At 40.4% G+C, this 21,181-nt stretch overlaps 2 protein-coding genes across 2 annotated transcripts in view; one reads left to right on the top strand and one right to left on the bottom strand.

Moving 5' to 3' along the window:
• Positions 1-4,026, top strand: part of MRPL44 (mitochondrial ribosomal protein L44) — an 11,397-nt gene extending 7,371 nt beyond the window's left edge. Inside the window, exons 3-4 of the mRNA XM_003784902.1 lie at positions 282-460; positions 3,711-4,026. Of these exons, the coding sequence (XP_003784950.1) occupies positions 282-460; positions 3,711-3,882 (351 nt within the window). The 3' untranslated portion in view covers positions 3,883-4,026. The remainder of the gene's footprint in view (positions 1-281; positions 461-3,710) is intronic.
• Positions 4,027-13,811: 9,785 nt separating this feature from the next.
• Positions 13,812-21,181, bottom strand: part of SERPINE2 (serpin family E member 2) — a 27,900-nt gene continuing 20,530 nt past the window's right edge. Inside the window, exons 6-8 of the mRNA XM_023510355.1 lie at positions 18,779-18,865; positions 16,145-16,228; positions 13,812-14,544 (exon numbers count right to left, since the gene is read on the bottom strand). Of these exons, the coding sequence (XP_023366123.1) occupies positions 14,507-14,544; positions 16,145-16,228; positions 18,779-18,865 (209 nt within the window). The 3' untranslated portion in view covers positions 13,812-14,506. The remainder of the gene's footprint in view (positions 14,545-16,144; positions 16,229-18,778; positions 18,866-21,181) is intronic.

Here is a 21,181-nt window from a genome sequence, read left to right as displayed (position 1 = left end):
AGGAGTTGGAGGTTGCTGTGAGCTGTGATGCCACAGGATTCTACCCAGGGGGACAGCTTGAGACTCTGTCTCAAAAAAAAAAAAAAAAAAAAAAAAAATTAAAAAACAATGGGAATGAAATAATACATTTTGTCTTTTGTTTCCCATTAAATTTTAAATTTCTATTAGAAATATACCTTGTTCCTTTTTCTGATTCAAACAGTATAAAAAAAAGTACTTTGAATTGTGGTTTTAATGTTTTTTATGCTAATTTAAATGACCAAATTGTGTTTTATATTCAGGATTTCTTAATTACCCAAATGACTGGGAAAGAGCTCTTCGAGATGTGGAAGATAATCAATCCCATGGGGCTGTTGGTAGAAGAACTGAAGAAAAGGAACATTTCAGCTCCTGAATCTAGACTTACTAGGCAGTCTGGAAGCACCACAGTTTTGCCTTTGTATTTTGTTGGCTTATACTGGTTAGTAAAATTTTAATCTTCATAACTAAAAACAAACTGCTTATCCCACAGCATGCCCTAAGAAACGTCGACATTCCTTTACATCGCCTCTTCAGATTCCTTCACATCACCTTTAATTACATTAATGGATTATTGAAGATCTCTTCATGATTATCTATTTTTTACTTTACTGCTGGTCATTCTTAAGGGGAATAGTAGGTTTTGTTGGTCAACTATTGTGGAATTTCATGGATATGTGCTAATCTAAATTTTTCTATGTAAAAGTACAAGTTTTGACTCATACATGTTATGGGTTTAAACTTAATCTGTTCCTGTCAGCAGGTTCAACTGAGCCTTGAGCTGGGAATAGACGGGCTTACTTATCCATAAAAATGTAAATTCTAACCCATGTTGAGAAGTTTTGTTAATAAAAAGTTTACCTACTTCTGGGCCCGCTAGCTCATGCCTGTAATCCCAGCACGTGGGAGGCCAAGGCAGGTGGATGGGCTGAGCTCACAGGTTTGAGACCAGCCTGAGCAAGAGCAAGACCCCATCTCTAAGAAGTAGCCGGGTGTTGTGGCAGGCACCTGTAGTCCCAGCTACTTGGGAGGCTGAGGCAAGAGGATCACTTAAATCTAAGAGTTTGAGGTTGCTGTGAGCTAAGATGCCACAGCACTCTACCAAGGGTGGCCAAGTGAGACTGTGTCTCAAAAAAAAAAGTTTATCTGCTCCAGATTTAGTTCATGTATTAAGATCAGAGTGTTGAATGTAAACACTACATATTTAAAATAGCTAATCTTATCACAGAAGACTTTAGAAGTATAAAAGCAATAGAAAACATTACGAAGGAGAAAATGTGTAGTGTTGTGAAAAGTTTTATCTTCAGCGCAGGCCCTGTGGTTCATACCTATAATCCTAGCACTCTGGGAGGCCAAGGCAGGTTAGTAAAATTTTAATCTTCATAACTTTGATTGGAATCCTTAAAAACAAACTGCTTGTTCCACAACATGCCATAGGAAATGTTGACATTCTTTTACATAATAACCTCTTGTTTGAGCTCAGAAGTTTGAGACCAGCCTGAGCAAGAGCGAGACTGCTGTCTCTACTAAAAATAGAAAAACTAACCAGGCATTGTGGCTGGTGGCAATAGTTCCAGCTGCTCGGGAGGCTGAGGCAAGAAGAGTGCTCAAGCCCAAGAGTGTGAGGTTGCTGTGAGCTGACACCATGGGCCTCAGGAAATGGAGAGTGAGAGTGAAACTCGGTCTCAAAAAAAAAGTTTCACCTTCAGTTTTAATTGAAATACAAAGCAAATATTGCTTATATTGGTAAACCTTAAATACATCTTTTATAATCAGTTCATACACTGCTGGTAAAAGAAAGAAATGTACAATATGTGAATGATTTTGACAGAATGTCAAGAATCTTTAATACTTTCATGCTCTTTGATTTGATATTTCTACTTTTGCTTGTGTCTTAAGATTGCAGACAAAAATTTGTGAACAAAGTTGTTCATTTCTTTTTTACTTTCTACTTCATTTCTTGAGCATTTCCTGGGAGACAAGGTGGTCAGTAGATAGTAAATGAGAAGTGAAATGGGTATCCAATAAGAGAGAAAGGATGTGTGCAGGATAGAACATAGTACTGTTACCACAGGTGATAGTCTGAAAGTATTTTAATGACATTGGGAAATTTGAGGAATTTCTTTTTATCTTAAATAATTTATATACTAACTGGCCGTGTTATTAACAGTGATTGTTGTTGCCTGTCATGTTTTTCTGGATTTCACATAATGACTTTTTAAAAGATGATGAGTGATGCAATGTCATTGGACTTAAAATATGATGATAAATTCTATCCATGAAATTCACTTTTAGAGGATTTTCTCTGTTTCTCACTTTATAAAAATATATATGTGTTTATTATTATAAAGTTTAATTTAATATGATTAACTATTGTTTCATTTCAAATTACCGTCAAGTAGCAAATGTTTTTGCAGATTCCTTCCACTTTGTAGTTCTTTGAAAGTTCTTTGTAGTTCTTTGAAAGTGTTATAACCAGCAGTGCTTTTTGCCATGAAATCTTTTTATAAAGGAAATAGCTGCATTCATTTTTCTTTAATTTGGTTCTGGTTGTCTTCACTTTCAAGTCAACTTGCAATGAATCTGAATTATTAAATGGAGTTGCTATGAATGAAACTGTCAGAGAGATGCTTTATTTTAGGTCAGGAAATTTACAGGAAGTATTTAAAGAGGTAAAGAATGGGATTATAGTTAAGTAATGTGCATTCTTTGCTCCCTTACAGGAACATTTTTACTTTTTTTTTAAATTGAGACAGAGCATCACTTTACCAGTGTTCTAGCATTAGATAAAGCTGTAGCGTCATAGCTCACAGCAACCTCAACCTGTTGGGCTTAGGCAGTTATCTTGCCTCAGCCTCCCAAGTAGCTGGGACTATAGGCGCCCATCACAATGCCCAGCTGTTTCTAGAGAAGAGGTCTTCCTCTGGCTCAGGCTGATCTCAAACCTATGAACTCAGGCATTCAACCTGCCTTGGTTTCTCAAGTGCTGAATTACAGGAATGAGCCCCTGCACCTGGTCCCACATTTTTACATATTTAAAGAAGATAGCTAGGTATAATAATGGAAATAGCAGTAAAGCAGGAAATAGCTGTTTCAGTTTTATCTAATGCTAGAACACTGGTAACCAGCATTTAATACTTACTATCCTGTGTTTTGGGAATAAATTTAGATACATATAGAAAGTAATTTTTAAATATAGTCAGTTTTGAATCTAAAGTTCTCAATTTAAAATATAGAGCTGATTTTTCATTTGTGTTAAAGTTTAGATGACAAACTCAAAGGCACAATTTTTTAACAGTCTTTCTTCATCATATGTTCAAAATGAATTAAAAATAATTTAGTCATAGTTCCTGAGAATATTTTTAATAGTTTCAGGATTTTATAAGAAAATATTTATATATTTTTCCAGTTTTCTATACTTACATAGGTATGTATTGCTTTTTTGATTTCAGAAATACGGAGCCAAGAGTTGTTTATATTTCTCTGTAAATGTAAATGTATCTTTATCTAATTATCATAGGTAAGAAACTTGCAACAAAACTAGTTAAAATCCAAAAGGTGACATTCAAAGCTATTGTGTTGTATCTGGTGGATGTTATTACCAAAGTAAGGTTTAGAAGGCGTAACCGCTTTTTGTATTGGATCTTACTGTGGACTACGCAATTGAAAACTAGTGTTTGTTTTCTTTCCAGTGATAAAAAGCTGCTTGCTGAAGGACCTGGGGAGACAGTATTGGTTGCAGAAGAAGAAGCTGCTCGAGTGGCACTTAGAAAACTTTATGGATTTACAGAGAACAGACGTCCTTGGGATTATTCCAAGCCCAAAGAGAACGTGAGGGCACAGAAGGCCATCGCTACCAACTAGCCAGTCAGAGATACCGCAGCCCGAAATTTGTGAGCAAAACAGTGAGACAAATGTCAAAGGCGTTTCAAGCTAGACATTTTCAGAATTACAAAGAAATGTGTCTTATTCTCATAGTGGTTCCTAAAATTAAATAAATATTAATCAGATCACTTTGCTTTGTTTTCTTTTGTTCACTCATTTGCTTTGTTTTCTTAAAATCTTTTCTGTTTAATCAAGTCATTTTTTGACATTTTTTTTCCCAGAAAGTTTTCCTAAAGTTTTTGATTTTTTTTTTTATTGTAGAGAATTGGCATAGTTGGGTATATTTTATTTCCCACTAGCTTTGAGGTATTATAATTTGAATATATGTCTTATGTGAATTTTGTGCTATAATGACAATAAAATTATTTCTTCTCACAGTGTTACATTGCAGTTTGATAGACCTGGGAATCTCTAATACAATTTTAACTAAAGTAGCAATGTTACAATTCTAGAAATGTAAGCTATGAATTATGTTTAAAATTCTGTGTATTTCTAATGTTTCTTAGTTATTTCTATAAAAGGGAGAATAGGTGAATTTTATGTTTTTAAGAAATTGCTTTTTCTAAGAAATTAAAACTCAAAAACAGCTTAAAATATTGAAGGTAATGGAAAAATATTTATAAGTTCAATTTAATACTCCATAATCATAATCGTGAACAGTACCAAGCACTGTTCTAAGTATTAGCACACATTAATTCAGTACAGGGTATCCTTCTGGTTCTTTTATTCTTTGTATTGAGGTCAGTAATCCTTCAACTTAAAGTGGCATTTGGTTGATTCCTTAATAACTCTTTGGCAACAGTATTAGTTTTAGTTTCAGTCTGCCAGTAGTTACTCCCAAGGGTGTATAAGAAATGCAGGAATTGGGAGTTGAGAATAGGAAAGAGATAAAGTGTTATAACCAACAATGCTTTTTGCCATGAAATCTTTTTATAAAGGAAGATGAAAGACCTTTGAAACTCCTATTCTGAGACTGACTAGGAAAGTGGAACTTGAATTATATGTCAGAGGCTTTACAGCTATCACAGGTAAAGTGGGGACTTGTTTTTGGAGGGGAAAATTTGAGAAGTAACTAGTTAAAGTAGTAGATTATAAATTACATTTGGCCCTCGAACAATGTGAGTTTGAACTGCGTGAATCTGCTTAAATGTGAATTTTCTTCCATCTCTAAGCGAGCAAAACCTTGTCCCCTCAGCCTACTGCATGTGAAGACCACAGAGATGAAGGAAGACCTTCGTGATGATCCACCGCCACTCCATAGTAAATGGGTTTGCTCTTCGTTATGATGTTTGTAACAATATTTTCTTTTCTGGCTTACTTTGCTGTAAGATTATATAGTATATAATACATATAAAATATGTTAATCGACTGTTAACAATATCAGTATGGCTTCCAGTCAATAATACGCTATGAATAGTTAAGTTTTGGGAGAGTCAAAGCTATCCGTGGGTTTCTGACTACACAGTGGGTTGGCACCCTTAACTTTTGCATTGTTCAAGGATCAGCTATATTTCACCTTTTATTTTGAGAGTTAGCTCCAGTTTGTAATTGAGCATAAGGATAGAGGACTAAACCCAGTAGTAAAATGCCATTTAAGTATCATGCATAACAAGTAAACATTTTTCTTTTTTGAGACAGTCTCACTATGTCACCCTCGGTATAGTGCCATGGCTTCACAGCACACAGCAACCTCAAACTCTTGGGCTTAAGCGATTCTTAGCCTCCTGAGTAATTGGGACTATAGGCGCCTGCTACAGTGCCCAGGTATTTTTTGGTTGTAGTTGTCATTGTTGTTTAGCAGGCCCAGGCCAGGCTCGAACCTGCCAGCCTCGGTGTATATGGCTGGCACCCTAGCCACTGAGCTACAGGCACCACCAAGGAAACATTTTTCTATGGAAGAAACTTTTTACTACTTTTTAAAAAATGAGTACAGAATAGTTGTATATATTAGTTATTTTAAAGTATGCCCTAGCTTACTGTTGATTATAATCACTTTGTTGTGCTATCACATGTTCATTCTAACTATGCTTTTTCACCCATTAACCATCTCCACTTTAGCACCCCCTCCCTACTACCTCTCCCAGCTTCTAGTAACCACCATTGTACTCTTTGCTTCCATGAAATCATTTGTTTTTGTTTTTTTCTTTTTTGAGACAGTTTCACTCTTGTAGCCTTGGGTAGAGTGCCATAGCATCATAGCTCACAGCAACCTCGAACTCTTGGGCTCAAGTGATTCTCTTGCTTCAGTTCTTCATTTTTAGTAGAGACAGGGTCTTGCTCTTGCTCTTGCTCAAGCTGGTCTCCAGCTCATGAGCTTATGCAGTCTGCCAGCTTCAGCCTTCCAGGGTGCTAGGATTACAGGCGTGAGGTACCACACCTGGCTGAAATCAATCTTATTTATTTATTTGAGACCGAGTCTTACTATGTTGCCCTTGGTAAGAGTGCCATGGCTTCACAGCTCACTGCAACCTCCAACTCTTAGGCTGTAAGCAATTCTCTTGCCTCAGCCTCCCAAATAGCTGGGACTACAGGCACCCACCACAATGCCCAGCTAGTTTTTGTTGTACTTGTCATTATCATTTAGCTGGCCTTGGGGTATGTGGCTGGCGCTGTAACCATTGTGCTATAAGCACTGAGCCGAAATCAGTCATTTTTAATGTTGCTTCCACGTATGAGAGAGAAACATTCAAAATTTATCTTTCTGTGTTTGGCTTATTTCACTTAACATAGTGTTCTCCAATTCCATCCGTGTTTTTGCAAATGACAGGATTTTTTTTTATTTATTTTATTTTTAATTAATTTTTTTTTTTTTTTGAGACAGAGTCTCACTTTATCACCTCAGTAGAGTGCTATGGCATCACAGCTCACAGCAACTTCAAACTCTGGGGCTCAAGCAATTCTCTTGCCTCAGCCTTCCAAGTAGCTGGGACTACAGGTGCCCACCAAAATGCCTGGTTATTTTCAGAGACGAGGTCTTGCTTTGGCTCACGATGGTCTCGAACCTGTTAGCTCAGGCAATCTACCTGCCTCAGCCTCCCAAGGATGTTATTGTTTTGTGTGTGGCTATATAATATTCCATTGTGTATATGTATTACAATTTCTTTGTTGATTTATCTGTTGATGGACACTTACGTTGATTCCTAATCTTGGCTGTTGTGAATAGTGCTGCAGTAAACACGGGAGTGCAGGTATTTTTGTTACACTGATGTTCCCTCTTCTGGGTATATTCCCAGCTGTGGGATCATGTGTAGTTCTGTTGTCAGTTAGAGGAGCCTCTTCTGTACTGTTCTCCATCGTGGTTGTGCTAATTTACATTCCCACCAGCAGCGTACAAAGAGTTCCCCTTTTTCCTCATCCTTGCAAGCATTCCTTTTGCCTTTTTGACATAAGCCATTTTAACTGGGTGAGATGAAACCTCATTATAGTTTTGATTTGCATTTTTCAGCTGACTGATAATGTTGAGCAATTTTATTTATTTATTTATTTATTGAGAGAGTCTTAAGCTCTCACCCTCAGTAGAGTGCTGTGGCATCACAGCTCACAACAACCTCAAACTCTTAGGCTTAAGCGAGTCTCCTGCCTCAGCCTCCCAAGTAGCTGAGACTCCAGGCACGGGCCACAACCCAAGGCTATTTTTTTTTTTTTTTTTTTGCTTGTAGTTGTCCTTGTTTGGCGGGCCCAGGCTGGATTAGAACCTGCCAGCCCTGGTGTACGTGGCTGGTACCCTAGCCGCTTGAGCTACAGGTGCCGATCCCATCTTGAGCATTTTTTCATGTAACTTTTGACCATTTGATTGTCTTTTGAGAAATTCAAATCCTTTGCCCATTTTAATGATTGTTTGATTTACTCCCTTGTCACATGGGTGGCTTGCGAATATTCTCTCCCATTCTGTCTCTTCCTTTTTTGATTGTTTTCCTTTGTTCTGCAAAAGCTTTTTCACTTGATGTGACCCCATTTCCCATTTGTCCACATTTATTTTGGTTACCTGTGCTTTGGGGGTATTTCTCAAGAAATGATTGCCCAGACCAACATCCTGAAGTATTTCTAAGAAGTAAACATGATTTGATAAGTTTTTCATGGACGTGTTAGGAGAAGAGATGATATAATGAAAGTTTCTGAGAAGCAGAGGAAAGTAAATGTCTTCTAACCATTTACTTATTCAGCGAATAGGAAACGGCAGAATCTCCCTAGAGTATATGATTGTAATTTTTATTTAGATGAACATTTTTTTTTAAAGTTTTTAGAATTTATTCGCAAGCTCAGTAATTCTTTTTTCTGCTTTGAGGAGTACTGATGGTACAATCTCAGATTTCTTCTGCTCAGGGCAGTTTGCAGGACCTTAACCTGCAAGGTTGCAGGGGAACTATCCTTAGCTTTTCAGGCTTCTAAACCTTGTCAAATGCTACTGGATTTATATATGGAACAAATCTAGCTCTGGTTCCTAAAACTACTTTGCAAATAAAGATCCGCATTCCTTATAAAGAATGTGATTTGAACATATTTTTAAGTCAAGTCTTCTCTGAAATTAAGTTGTACTTTTTAAAAACACTGAGATATATGATGGGCCGGAAAGTAGAAAAAGTAACATACTGGTGTGTTTGCAGTTCCATATGAAATAGTTTGAAACTTAGAACTCTGGATAATTATTTTATTTGTCTTATGAGAATAAAGACTGACAAATATGGTTATGAAGGCAAAGGGAGCACCTTGGTACAAGGGTGGGATCAAACATGTGACCAGAGCATCCAGCCACCACTTGGAGCACTACCTCTTTGTTGAATGTCTAATCCATGTTGAGAAGATGGTCCTAAGACCATGTGAAAGTTGTTGGGACATAGAAACAGGTTCTTGAAGTTAGGTTGGCACCAGAGGAAGATATTAGTCATTTACTTTGAAATCTCGACTTCTTTACCCACCTTTTCCCTCACTCCAGTTCCTAAGCTAAAAGTGTAATTGCACCTAAAAAAAATCCCTTAACCAAAAATGTAAAATTCGTATTGATAGACTCATAATTAAGCCCTATTCTTTTACATTCATACTATGTTTTTATTATATGCAAATATACAGTGGGGAATATTATTCTCCAAGAGCTTATGTGGCCATGAGAAAGTGAACTAGAAACTATATGCAGAATAATAGTATAATGTCTGTAATATAAATTGAACAAATTGGACCTGCTTTTGTGTTCAGCACGATACCGATTTTGGCCACGAGGTGGTGCTCTAGGCCCGCCGCGTGGTTCAGTATGCACAGCGCTGTTACTGGGGAACACTTTTCTACCTGTACAGGAAAGACTGTGTATGTACGTACGTAGCGCATGGTTCAGTGAAACAGGGCTTTTCAAGGCACCTGAGAGCTCCGACATTCTATGAGTATGTTTATAGGAGCTAAAAAACTGTTTTTTTTTCCTTTTCTTGCTGTTCCTGTCCCCCTACTTTCTTTGTCTGTTAGGAGCAAATGTACTGCCGAGGCAGGGGGTTCTTTGTCCATCTTGACACTTCCTAAAACCAGATGTAGACATTCTCCCCGTAAGGGAGGCTGGTTCACGACGTCCTTTGGGGATGCCCACTGGGGATGTTGCCCTGTTAGCTTGCTGCCCAGGGTCTGCATCTGAAAGCCCTCGCTGGTTTATGCTCCTCAGCTGATCCTCTGTCATCTCCAAATCTCGGCTGGTCCTGACCACCTTCGTCTTCTGGGACCCAGAGCTGTGGCTCTTTGGTATGAAAGCACTTGAAAGCCATGGTTCTCCCTACAGTCCCAGCAGTGTTTGCTAAATTGAATCTAGTCCTGCAAACAAAAAAAGAACAATTTCCCCAAGAATACCTGTAATCAAAAATCTCAATCATATGTGTTCTGAAAAAAATAATTGAAAAGCTGTGTGGCATTGATAGGTGCCTGTGCTTTCCACTAACATGAATTCACTAATAGCAGAACATGACAGGTTTAAGGCAAATCTGGGGGAGAAGAGTGAGCAAATTTACAACACTAACTTATTCCCCCTTCAACTGTGGGAGAACTCCTTTGATTATTCACAGAGAGTTATTTTTTTTAAGAATTTTTTTTTTTTGCCGGGGCTGGGTTTGAACCCACCACCTCTGGCATATGGGGCCGGTGCCCTACTCCTTTGAGCCACGGCGCTGCCCAAGTATTATTTTTTTTACTGGAGCTGTTGTACATTAAAATTGTAAATGAACCATTTTGTTTTGTTCTGATCCTCTACAGAAGACATATAAGAGGTCATTGAGAATTTCTAAGTCAGGGGAGAAGAGTTTGCCTGACTTTCTGATAATGCTTCCTCTACACAAATTACTCCTGTCAGCATCGCCACACCAAGACACTATGTCAGTAAGGGCCCGGGGACATTTAGCAGTAGACTGTATAGTATATAAGACAAATGTGGCAAAAAATCAGCTGATCATCATCAGATTAACTATTCATAACTTGACAGTGATGTTCATGGGGCTCCTGGCAATTTGCTGGCTCCTAGCGCTGTTTTATTGTGGTTTTTCTTTTTTTGGTCTAGGAAGGACAGGCACAAAGGTCTGCCATGCTTCTCTTGGCCTTGGTAGCTGGGATTATAGAACTTCAGATGCAGGAGGCATAGCATTAAGAAATCACATTTGTTTTCATTTTGCCATCTAATATTTGAATATAGTTTAATCAGCAAACACTTGATATGATGATGAACAGTGATTTCTCATTTAGCAAATTTTTCATGAAAATCATCTGTATCTCTCTCTTCATGATTTGAGGGAGAGGCTCAAAGACGCGGTTTGCCAATCTAAGAAAAGGGCTGAAAAGTCAGCAGTATTTTCTGTCCTTTGGCCTCCCAAAGTGGATTTTAAGTAGAAAAACACACAGTGTGTCTGTCAGTGTTCACAGGAGGTCGGAGACATAGAAGGCCCCTGCCAGCTTCTCCAGCTCTCACCTTCCAGCTGTCACCCCTGAGCAGTCCTAGAAAGTGCACGTCAGCTACTGTGCCGGCTCAGAGCAAATCCTTGCTGTTCTTCAGTTTATAGACCACTTATTGTGGAGCTCTGTGTCATTCAGTTTTTGATTTTCAGGGAAACAAAAGAGTTACTGGTATAAAGGCCACTCCCTGTCCCTTTTAGTAGAATTCACTTATCACTGGGATTTTTTTCTGGTCACCTGTCGCCATCGTTTCAAGACAAAAGACTCCAAGGCCAGTAAGACAGAGTGTTCACTGTATTTGGGTCAATGCCTACTCCCTTTTTTATTGTGTCTCAGGTGGAATTGAAGGTACCCCAGCTCATTAAGTGTCAAAAGAGTGACTTCACTGATTGTGGCCTCAGTTTTTCCATACGTCTACCATTTTGTTACTTTAGGAAAATTGCAGCCTGCCTCCTGTTCAAACTCAATATAACATCTAATCTATATGATAAATTGTTTGCTGAAAACTGTCTACATTGCAAAGTGATCTAGCTCAGTTCTGTAATCTTTATGGCAGTCTCCATATCTTAAATTTATTTCAGTTTTCCTAAGAAAACTAGTTTTCATAAATTTAATCACTTTGAAGTAAGAAAAGGCCTAAAGTATATCAAAAGGTGACAGTTAAAGTATATTAAAAAAATTTAAGCAGAATGTTCTCTCCCCTAGTCCAGAGATTACAAACAATTTCCAAAAGTCAGCTCGAAAGACTATACTTTCAGTGGTCATTTCTATAGTTCGTTACCAAAAGTCAGCTAGGATCAGAATCTGCATGTTGAATGATGAGGAAAGTATAAAGATAAATTGGAAGGATCAAGTAAAAATACAGAAAGGATATAGTTTGGCACCCATGATATGATTTTCCCACGTTCTGTATATTGTTAAGTTTGAAACTGTGCTATGGAACTTTACTGTTCATTAATCAAAGAGGTATTCTGAAATAGGACGAGGCACTTCAAAATTTAATGTGCCCAGTAGAATGTGAGCAATCTAGTATTGGGGAGCAGCCCACCTGTATCACACGATAGGGGCACTCATTTTGGCAATGTGAGAAAGGTGAACTCTGGTCCTTTCTGGAATGAGCACTTGCTGGAGCTGGGAGCCCAGGGATCCTAGGCCCTGCCGCCAGAGATCTTTTCCCAGACCTGTCCTGCTTCCATGTCTTGTAAATACACGTACAATAGTGCCAGGATTGTCTATCTGCCTTTTAAAATTAAATTACTTGGGGAAAGTATGTTTATCTCTGCACCTTCTGGTACCTGGTATCTATCCAACCTTGTCTGGATTCAAGGATTCCCAGCTAGCTGGTAAAGCATGAACTTGTAAGTATGTCTGTGAGGATGTTTCTGGAACAGACTGGCTGAGTGAGGAAGATTTGCCCTTACCCAGTGTGGGTGGGCACCATCTAGTCAGTTGAGAGCCTGGGAAGAACAAAGCAGTTGGGGAAAGGCACATTCCCTTTCTCTGGAGCTGGAACACCCGTCTTTTCCCACTCTTGGACATCAGACCAGGTCCTCTGGCCTTTGGGACTCACACCAGTGGTCCCAGGTTCTCAGGCCTTTGAACTTGGACTGAGCTATGCACTGGCCCCCTTGTTTCTCCAGCTTGCAGACAGCATGGGACGGGGCTTCTCAACCTCCATAATTGCATAAGCCAATTCCCATAATAAATCTCCCAGGTATCTACATCTTGTGTATCTATGTCCGGTTGGTCCTGACCGACAGAGAATTGGAATGAGTGGAGTATGTAATTCTCATTTACTGCCAATGCTGTTAACTCTTAAAGGACTCAAAACAATGTAACTACATGGGAGCAGAATTTTGGAAAACCCAGTCAGACTGGCTGTGAAGAGCGTCACTAACTATGGGCACGCCTGCTAGAATGTATGTGGACTGAGGTAGCCTTTCCCAACAGTTTTTTGGCATTTATTCCTAAATACGGACAACAGGTCCCTTTTTCTCTTCTCTCTTGGTGAGCCGAAGTATACATACTTAAATAGTTGCTATCAGCAAAGCTCAGCCCACTTTACAAATCAGAATTATAAATGGCAGGTTGGTGGCATGTTGACTGTGAGGTTTCAATGAACAAAGAGTGACCAGTAGAGCTCATGGGCTAAAAACAATGCTTATATGTTTTGATGAACCATTCTGACTTAGGAAAGACTGCAAATATCTTTTAAGAAATAATGAAAAAGTGTCAACAAATGTTGTAACATTAAAATGGTGATATTTGAGTTAACTTGGAAAGTTATTCCAAAACCAAAAAACACTACAGACCGGGTGCAGTGGCTCACGCCTGTCATCCCAGCACTTTGGAAGGCCGAGGTGGGTGGATCGTCTGAGCTCATGAGTTTGAGCCCAAACTGAGCTAGGGCAAGGCTCCATCTCTAAAAATAGCTGGGTGTTGTCACAGGCACCTGTAGTCCCGGCTACCTGGGAGGCTGAAGCAAGAGAATTGCTTTAGCCCAAGAGTTAGAGGTTGCTGTGAGCTATGACATCAAGGCACTCTACTGGGGGCAACAAAGTGAGATTGTCTCAAAAAGCAAACAATAATAACAAACAATAACACTACAGCTTATCACCAAGAAGTGAAACATTCACTGTTCCCTCAGATTTCCAAAGTACGTTTGTACATTAGCAACTTTCTGTACTTACCTACAAAATCCCTGTCACTGCTGACAAGACTTAGCCATTACTTGAGTGAACTGCACTTAAGTTTAGAACTAGGATTACTGTAAGAGCTACTCCTTTGCAGGGATCCCAAACCTGAAAGTGTGGGAGCAGGGAATAGTGTTTGATTGCCCAGTTTAGAGGAAAAAGAGGAAAAGGCTCGGGGCTTTGAATGTCCTGATGTTTGCCTAAGTGCAGAGGTTTCTTAGAAGAAGCTGAAGTATTTTATTTTTAAAAAGGCTCAGTTCTTTTGTTGTATTTTCAAATAGCAGAGAGATGACTTTTTTTTAAACTACTATTAACACTTTATTTTGACTTTGTACAAAATACAAAAATGCAAATCCAGAGAGTCCAGACCAGTGGTGACAGGCACACTGCACGACAGCAACCTTGTCTAGCGAGACGTTAGTCTTTTACGGTTTATTGTAGTGAATACATGCATTATATAAAACAGCGACAACAAAAACACACGAAGCCTAGAGAGTTCACTACTTCTTACCCCCCCGATGATGCTTGCTATCAAGACTTTGGATGGGGGTGGGGAAAAAGGATTAAAAAGGCAAATAATATTTTTTCCATAAAAAAGTAAAAGCTACCATAAAACATTTTTTTTTTCTGTCACACTGATTAAATTTCTTCTGAAAAGCCGCACACATAAACAAAACAAAACAAAAATCCTGAACTGGACAGACAGCAAAGACGCAAGAGGGCTGTTAACCCAGGTGACAGTTCAGTAGTTTAAAGAATCTTCTAGACATTTTGAAGCCTTTCTAGTCATTCCTCAGTACAGTGTTCCAGTCGTGCTGTCCCCTTTCCCCCCCTTTAACACCTCCCAGAACAGAAATCCTTGCATCATTGAGTCTCTTCCTAAAAACTAGTTTTGAAAAAGAAAGCAATGTAAAAAAATATTTAACAGAACTATGAAAGATGTAGGAAAGGAGTCTTCATGGCAAAGTAGTCTTTGCATGGTTTCTATTGTAGACTCTTCAGGGTTTATTTATCTGCCCCATGAATAAGACAGCACCTACAAAATTAAAAAGAAACAACACATGACTTTATAAAATAATCTTTAAAATAAGATGGCAGGTGCTATATTTAAGGGAGGGGAAGGAGCAATGTTTGACCTATTACTCAGTAGTATTAAACAACAGAACTTTCTGCAATGAATAAAAATGGTTTATATGTTCACTGTCCAATATGGTAGCCAATGCTCACATGTGGCTAGTGTGACTAAGAAAGTGAATTATTTATTTATTTATTTATTTTGAGACAGACTCTCACTTTTTCACCCTTGGTAGTGTGCTGTGGTGTCACAGCTCACAGCAACCTCAAACTCTTAAGCTCAAGAAATTCTCTTGCCTCCCAAGTAGCTGGGACTACTGGTGCCCACCACAACGCCTGGCTATTTTTTTAGAGACTAAGTCTTGCACTGGCTCAGGCTGGTCTGAAACCTGTGCACTCAGGCAATCCACCTGCCTTGGCCTCCTAGAGTGCCGGATTATAGGTGTGAATCAGCTAGAAGATCAATTTTTTTTTTTTTGGTTTTTTAAAAATTTTATTTTATTTCCTTGCTTATTTTTTATTTCTTTGCTTTTTTGTTGTGGTTGTTGTTGAGACAGAGTCCCACTCTATGCCCCTGAGCAGAGTGCAGTGGCGTCATAGCTCACTGCAAACTCAAACTCAGACTCAGGCTGTGGGCATCCTGCTGCGTCAGCCTCCGGAAACTGCTGGGATTACAGGTGCTTGCCAGGACGCCCGGCTGGGTTTTTCCATTTATTTCATGAGTCGGGGTCTCACTCTTGCTCAGGTGAGTCTTGAACTCCTGAGCTTAAGCAATTCTCCCTCCTCAGTCTCCCACAGTGCTGGGATTACAGGTGTGAGCCACTGCTTCCAGCCAGAAAGTCAGTTTTTAAAGTTAAGGTTAAATAGCCACATGTGGCCAGAAGCTCTAGCCTTGGACTGCTTAGCTCTGGAGCGCACTAATTATAGAACATTACTCATTCAATGAGATAAAAGGATAAGGAACTATCTTACATTGCTGATCAAATAAGATAATAAGCTAAAATGTATTACGCCAATTTTACCAACATGAAGCCAACCTTCCACAAAGACAGCCTTGTACCTCCTAATTGTACTAAGTAGGGACTCTTGTATCCTTTTAATGATGAAATCAAAGGCCAGAGCCAAGTTTCAACCCATGACTGACAGAGCTAAGATCTACTGAATTAAGAATTTCCGGGTCATAACAATAGAGTGGGCTTACAGAGGTTGAAGACATAGCTTCTGGCTAACTTTACTGCATTTATAAAAATATGGGAAAATCAATAGATATGTAAAGTGCCCCCAAAGGGATACTGGCTGAGCCTCTCAATCTGTTAAAAACAGCAACAACCCCCAAACCTGAAATCCTATCAGTGTTTATTTAAAAGATTCCATCACAATCTGTAAACACAGCCTGGGTTTTCCTATCTCTTTAATGTAGGTGGCTGTATTATTCAAAGTGTTTGCAATTCTTGACACAGGGGAAATGGATCAAGGGCAACACTGCTGGATACATGTATAGCTATGACCGCAATATACCTGTCTGAATTCTAATGAGAGAACAGAAGCGGAGAATCACTTACCTGTAGGATTGTGTCGGATGAAAAATAGAAAAGGTCTGTCTACTATAAACCAGGGAGGGGACGACCTTGCAATTAGAATGGCAGCTATGGAGAGAAAAGGGAGATGTGTCAGACAAACAGTGAGAGGTGAGCAAGGGGGTTTGCGTGATGGTTCCTCAGAGGCTGGTGGCATTTGAGGACACACTTAATGCCTGTCTCATGGTCTGGCCATGTTATAACAGGCTCTGTGGTCACCACCTACTGAATACCTACCACGTGACAGGTCTTTACATTACAGGCTCATTTATTCTACACGAGCACCGTCTTCTCTGATAACATAATTATTCCTCATAGAGTCTTGATGAAGGTTAAATGTCATAAAACACACTAAAACTCTTAGAACCAGTGTTTGCCACTAAATAAACACACAATGTGTATTCACTGGTATCATTGGCTGTTTTTTTATTCACACCATCTGCTTTGCTGATGAAGCCCCCTGGTCCTTTTCTTCCCGACCTAACTCCTTTCTGTATATTAGCCCAGCCTAATTCTTAGCCTTTTGGGCACATCACTTAGGTTTCCTCTGCACTGACAATGCAGACCAGTCACTTGAGACCCACTACCTTAACGTTGCTGTTCAACTCATCAGGGGTAGATATCTGACTTGGAAATCCAGCAACTTTAGGCTCAGGGCTCTTAGCCATTCCTCTTCTGCCATCCTAGGGAGGGAAGCTACCACTTAATAAGCCCGAGCCACGGCCTGGAAGGAGGCCTCACTACCACACACCTGCCGCAATGGCCCATCCTCTTCCTCAACCCCCTGGAAGCACAGACAACTTGGGCTTGATGTGATAAAGGGAACACCATATACGGGGCAAATCACTCCAGCTGGGGTTACTAGTAGGTGCTATGGATTGAACTGTGTCCCTCTAAAAGTATTCTGAAGCCCCAATCCCCTAAAGTGGCTGCATTTGAATCTAGCACCCTTAGGGAGGTAATAAAGGTTAAATGAGACCATGGGGTTAGAATCCTACTTCTATAGAAGTGCTGTCACTAGAAGAAGGGGGAGAGACACCAGGGATGTGAGGACATGTGAGGAAGCACCGTCTTTAAGACAAGGAGAGAGGTGTTAGGAAAAGGCACACCTGCCAACACCTTGACCTTGGACTGGCAGCCTGCAGAACTGTTAGTTCTCTTGTTTAAGTCGCCCAGTCTATAGTGTTTTGTTAAGAGCTCAGGTTGGGGAAGACAGCAATAGCCCGACGGCCTGGCGGCCACACAGACCCTTACACTGTGATTGGTTTAATGCTCTGTTACTACTATCTTGAAATTCTTCATACATTCTGAATAAGGGGCTCTATATTTTCATTTGGCACAAAACTCCGTAAGTTATGTAGCTGGCCCTGATGGTTATGCTAGCTGGCAAAATTTAGATGTCACTTACAATCACCTAGAAAAGACAAAGAACATCCTAAAAATTCCAACTGTCTTATTCTAAATCCTTGTTTGGAGAACTTCTTTTTTTTGAGACAGAGTCTCACTATGTTGCCCTTGGTAGAGTACTGTTGGCTCACAGCAACCTCAAACTCTTGGGCCCAAGAGATTCTCTTGCCTCAGCCTCCCAGGTAGCTGGGACTACAGGTGCCAGCCACAATGCCTGGCTATTTTTTGGCTGTAGTTGTCATTGTTGTTTGGCAGGCCCAGGCTGGGTTCAAACCCACCAGCTCTGGTGTATGTGGCTGGTGCCCTAGCCCCTGAGCTACAGGCGCTGAGCCTGGAATACTATTTTAAAAGGAATACAAAAAATGCTTATTCAAGAAAAGCAGTAAAGCAAGTATAAATGGTACCTTTTAAAGACCAGGAATATTTGACCCAGTTGTAAGTGTAGCAAGATTTTCACTTCATGAGCTCACAGAATTTGGCCAGATCTATTCATCTGATCTCATATGGCTAATGAAGGGGAAAATTGACTTAAGGTGGTTTTATTTTCTCCTTCATTATATAAACCACTGAGGAGAAAGCAGATGTGAATGTTCTAATTATCAGGGAAGGCTGCATAGCCATCCTGCTGCAATTCAACAGAAGCTAATTCTTCGCTTTGTCCTGGATAGAGCTAATTGGCTATTTTCCTATAAGCACTTGATGTTTTTTTAATATTTCAATTTGAAGATTGCTTTTCTCCTGCCAATAAGAAGCCAGAATGTGCTTTATCCTCCTGAGAACAGGGATCAGCAAAGTTCTGTCCTCAGCCAAGTCTATGGGGAAGTCATCTTATACAAGTAAAGTTTTATTGGAACACAGCCCTGCCTGTTCACCTGCAGCGTCTGTCTGCTTTCTCCCACAGTGGCAGAGGCAAGAAGTCGATGGAGACGGTGTGGCCTGCAAAGCTGAAAATCATGCTATTCGGCTGTTGACAGAAGTTCGCTGACTCTCGTCCTAGAGGAATTTCTCTCACTGACATACTTTAATGAAACAGATTCTGAGCTCCCTAGACACAGGTCCTTGATCCCTCTGTACTCACTGTCACCTTCTGAGGGTCAACCCGCAGTGCCTGGCTGGGAACAAGGCTCATTACATATTTGCCCAATTGCTGCCTGAAGCGGGGTGTGTCTGCTTCCCCGCCAGAGCTGGCCCTGCCTGGGACCCGGTGCTTACTTGTAGCTGCTGAAGCTTTGGTTCCATCTTCACTGACTTCAATTTTTGCTTTTTGCAAGATGTGAGAAACATGAAGGTTTTCGGACCCTGTTCACAGAAAATAAAACAAAGTCAGCATTTGACAGGCACATCATCATCCGGTTGGAGAAGTGACCTCAAAGTCACGCAAATACCAATTTTTAAAAACTGTGAGGAGCTGTGACCTCTGACAGTCCTGGTGACAAGGCTACAGACAGCTGTCCCTTGTGAACGTCAGTCCCTGCTAAGTAAACTGTGATACTCGCTCCAGGGAAGGGAAGCCCCAGCCCTGAATACTTTAGTGCCTCTCTCAGTCTAGTTCCGATCACTAGAACTTTATTTAAAAAAAAGAAAATAGACGATATTTGAAAAAGAAGCCCAATTTTCCAGAAGCAGCAGGCAATGATAGTATTAGTATTATTATTATTTTTGCACTTTTTGGCTGGGGCTGGGTTTGAACCCGCCACCTCTGGTGGATGGGGCCGACACCCTACTCCCTTGAGCCACAGGCGCCGCCTGGCGATGATATTATTTTTTAGTTACAAAATATAGATCCAGGAAGGATTCAGACAGCACTAAAGGATGGGGAAACTGAGGCCTGAAGTGTTAAGAAATCTGTCCCCAACTAACTACTATAGCTAGTTAGCAGCAGGGTAAGAGCTGAGGTTTCACCACCACCACCACTCATCTCATGAGCATGTGAGTGACAGAAGAGTGTCTTGCATGAGAGAGTTGAGACTTTAGTGGAGGGCGGGATGCAGAAATGCAGTTGTGCCTTGAAGACCCTCTCATGAACTCACTTTTCCTTCTCAGTAAGTCCTGACCTTTCCAGCAGTACCCACAGGCTGCTACTTTCAAGGAGAATGCAAACTAGAGTTGACATTGACTTGGATGGGACACAGCTCTGGAAGGACAGGGACAATGTGCTTGTGTGTCACTTGGGTTTGAACCGTATGCACCAGTGCCCAGCTCTGGTGTCACCAACCATGACTGAGATGCACATTCGGGGGCCCCAAGTCACAGGTAGGAGCAAAAGAACTTCTCAGAGGAATTTTCCCTGTCATCACCCCCGTTTAGCATTTGGGCTAAGCCAGACAACCTTGAAGGGGAAGGTACAGGTTAAAGCAGCTTCCCAAACTTTTTTGTGCTGAAGGATCATGTTAAAAGGAAGATTCTGATATAGTAGTTCTGGGTTGGACTCAAGATCGTACATTTCAAACAAGCTCCAGCTGATGCTAAGGCTGCCGGGCAAGTGCTCAGAGTCACCAGGGATAAAAGGAATCAGAACATCTATGGAGCTGCACTGTCACTGGGGAAGACGCAGGCGTCCCCAGACAGCAGGTGCTCAGCTGTTCACTAGGACGCAACTGAGGTTCATAACCAATGAACTTCTTACCATTCAAGGGGAAAAGCACAAACCAGAGTACACATAATGTTCAAACCACGACTTTTCTTTGAAAGGAGATTGCTTTGTCCTAAATCTAACTGACAAAGAACTGAGCATTCAAACAGAAGTCTAGAAAAACATGATACCAAGTCTCAGCTGCTCTGACGAAGAAGTTTTAATCAGATTTATATGAGTTTATATTATTTTAGATTAATGGGTGGACACAAGATGCTAGAGTACATATCTGGATACAGTACCTGGGTCATTATGAAAGTTTTGACCCCCAAATCAGGATACGTAAAATTTCCCACCTAACAGGTACGATGTAGGGGTATGTGGCACACCTCCTGGGGAAGGACTCAACAACTCAGACTTTACCTTTCAAACACACAACAGTGTAACCTTATCATACGTACCCCCATATTAATCTGGAAAAAAAAAGAAATGTAAAATCTACATCATATTTACATCCCAGTAACACTGACAAGCCAAGCAGGTTGAAACCTGCACAGGTGAGTCAGAAAGGGTGCCATCGACTGTGCTTCATGAAATCAAAGTAATGGGCCACACACAGTCTGTCTCTGAACTTCTTAGTGACCTCCTACATGCCTACAGTTGCTCAATGGAATCCAGCAAGCATTTGTGAGCTCAACAATCTTGGTGTTTTTTTTTTTGCAAACAAAAGGAACGTGCTCACATTTGAAAATAAAGAGAAACTAGCATCTAAATAACAGAGAAATTTTTAAGTAACAGAGGCAATGCAGGAAAGGCTGCTTTGTGCAGTCACTGGGGCAGCACGTGAAATGAACCCGCAAAACGGAGGGGTGGAGTATGGTGACAACAGTCAATGGCAACATTCGGTGATTACCAAATTAAACCCTGGACAGTTTTAGGACAACCCATTCCTAATTCTTTTTTTCTTTTCTTTTGGGACAGAGCCTCAAGCTGTCCCCCTGGGTAGAGTGCCGTGGCATCACAGCTCACAGCAACCTCCAACT

Source organism: Otolemur garnettii, unplaced genomic scaffold, assembly GCF_000181295.1.
Source record: "Otolemur garnettii isolate 467f Iridium unplaced genomic scaffold, OtoGar3 scaffold00013, whole genome shotgun sequence".
Classification (NCBI taxonomy): domain Eukaryota; kingdom Metazoa; phylum Chordata; class Mammalia; order Primates; family Galagidae; genus Otolemur; species Otolemur garnettii.
This window is presented reverse-complemented; position numbering and strand designations above follow the sequence as displayed.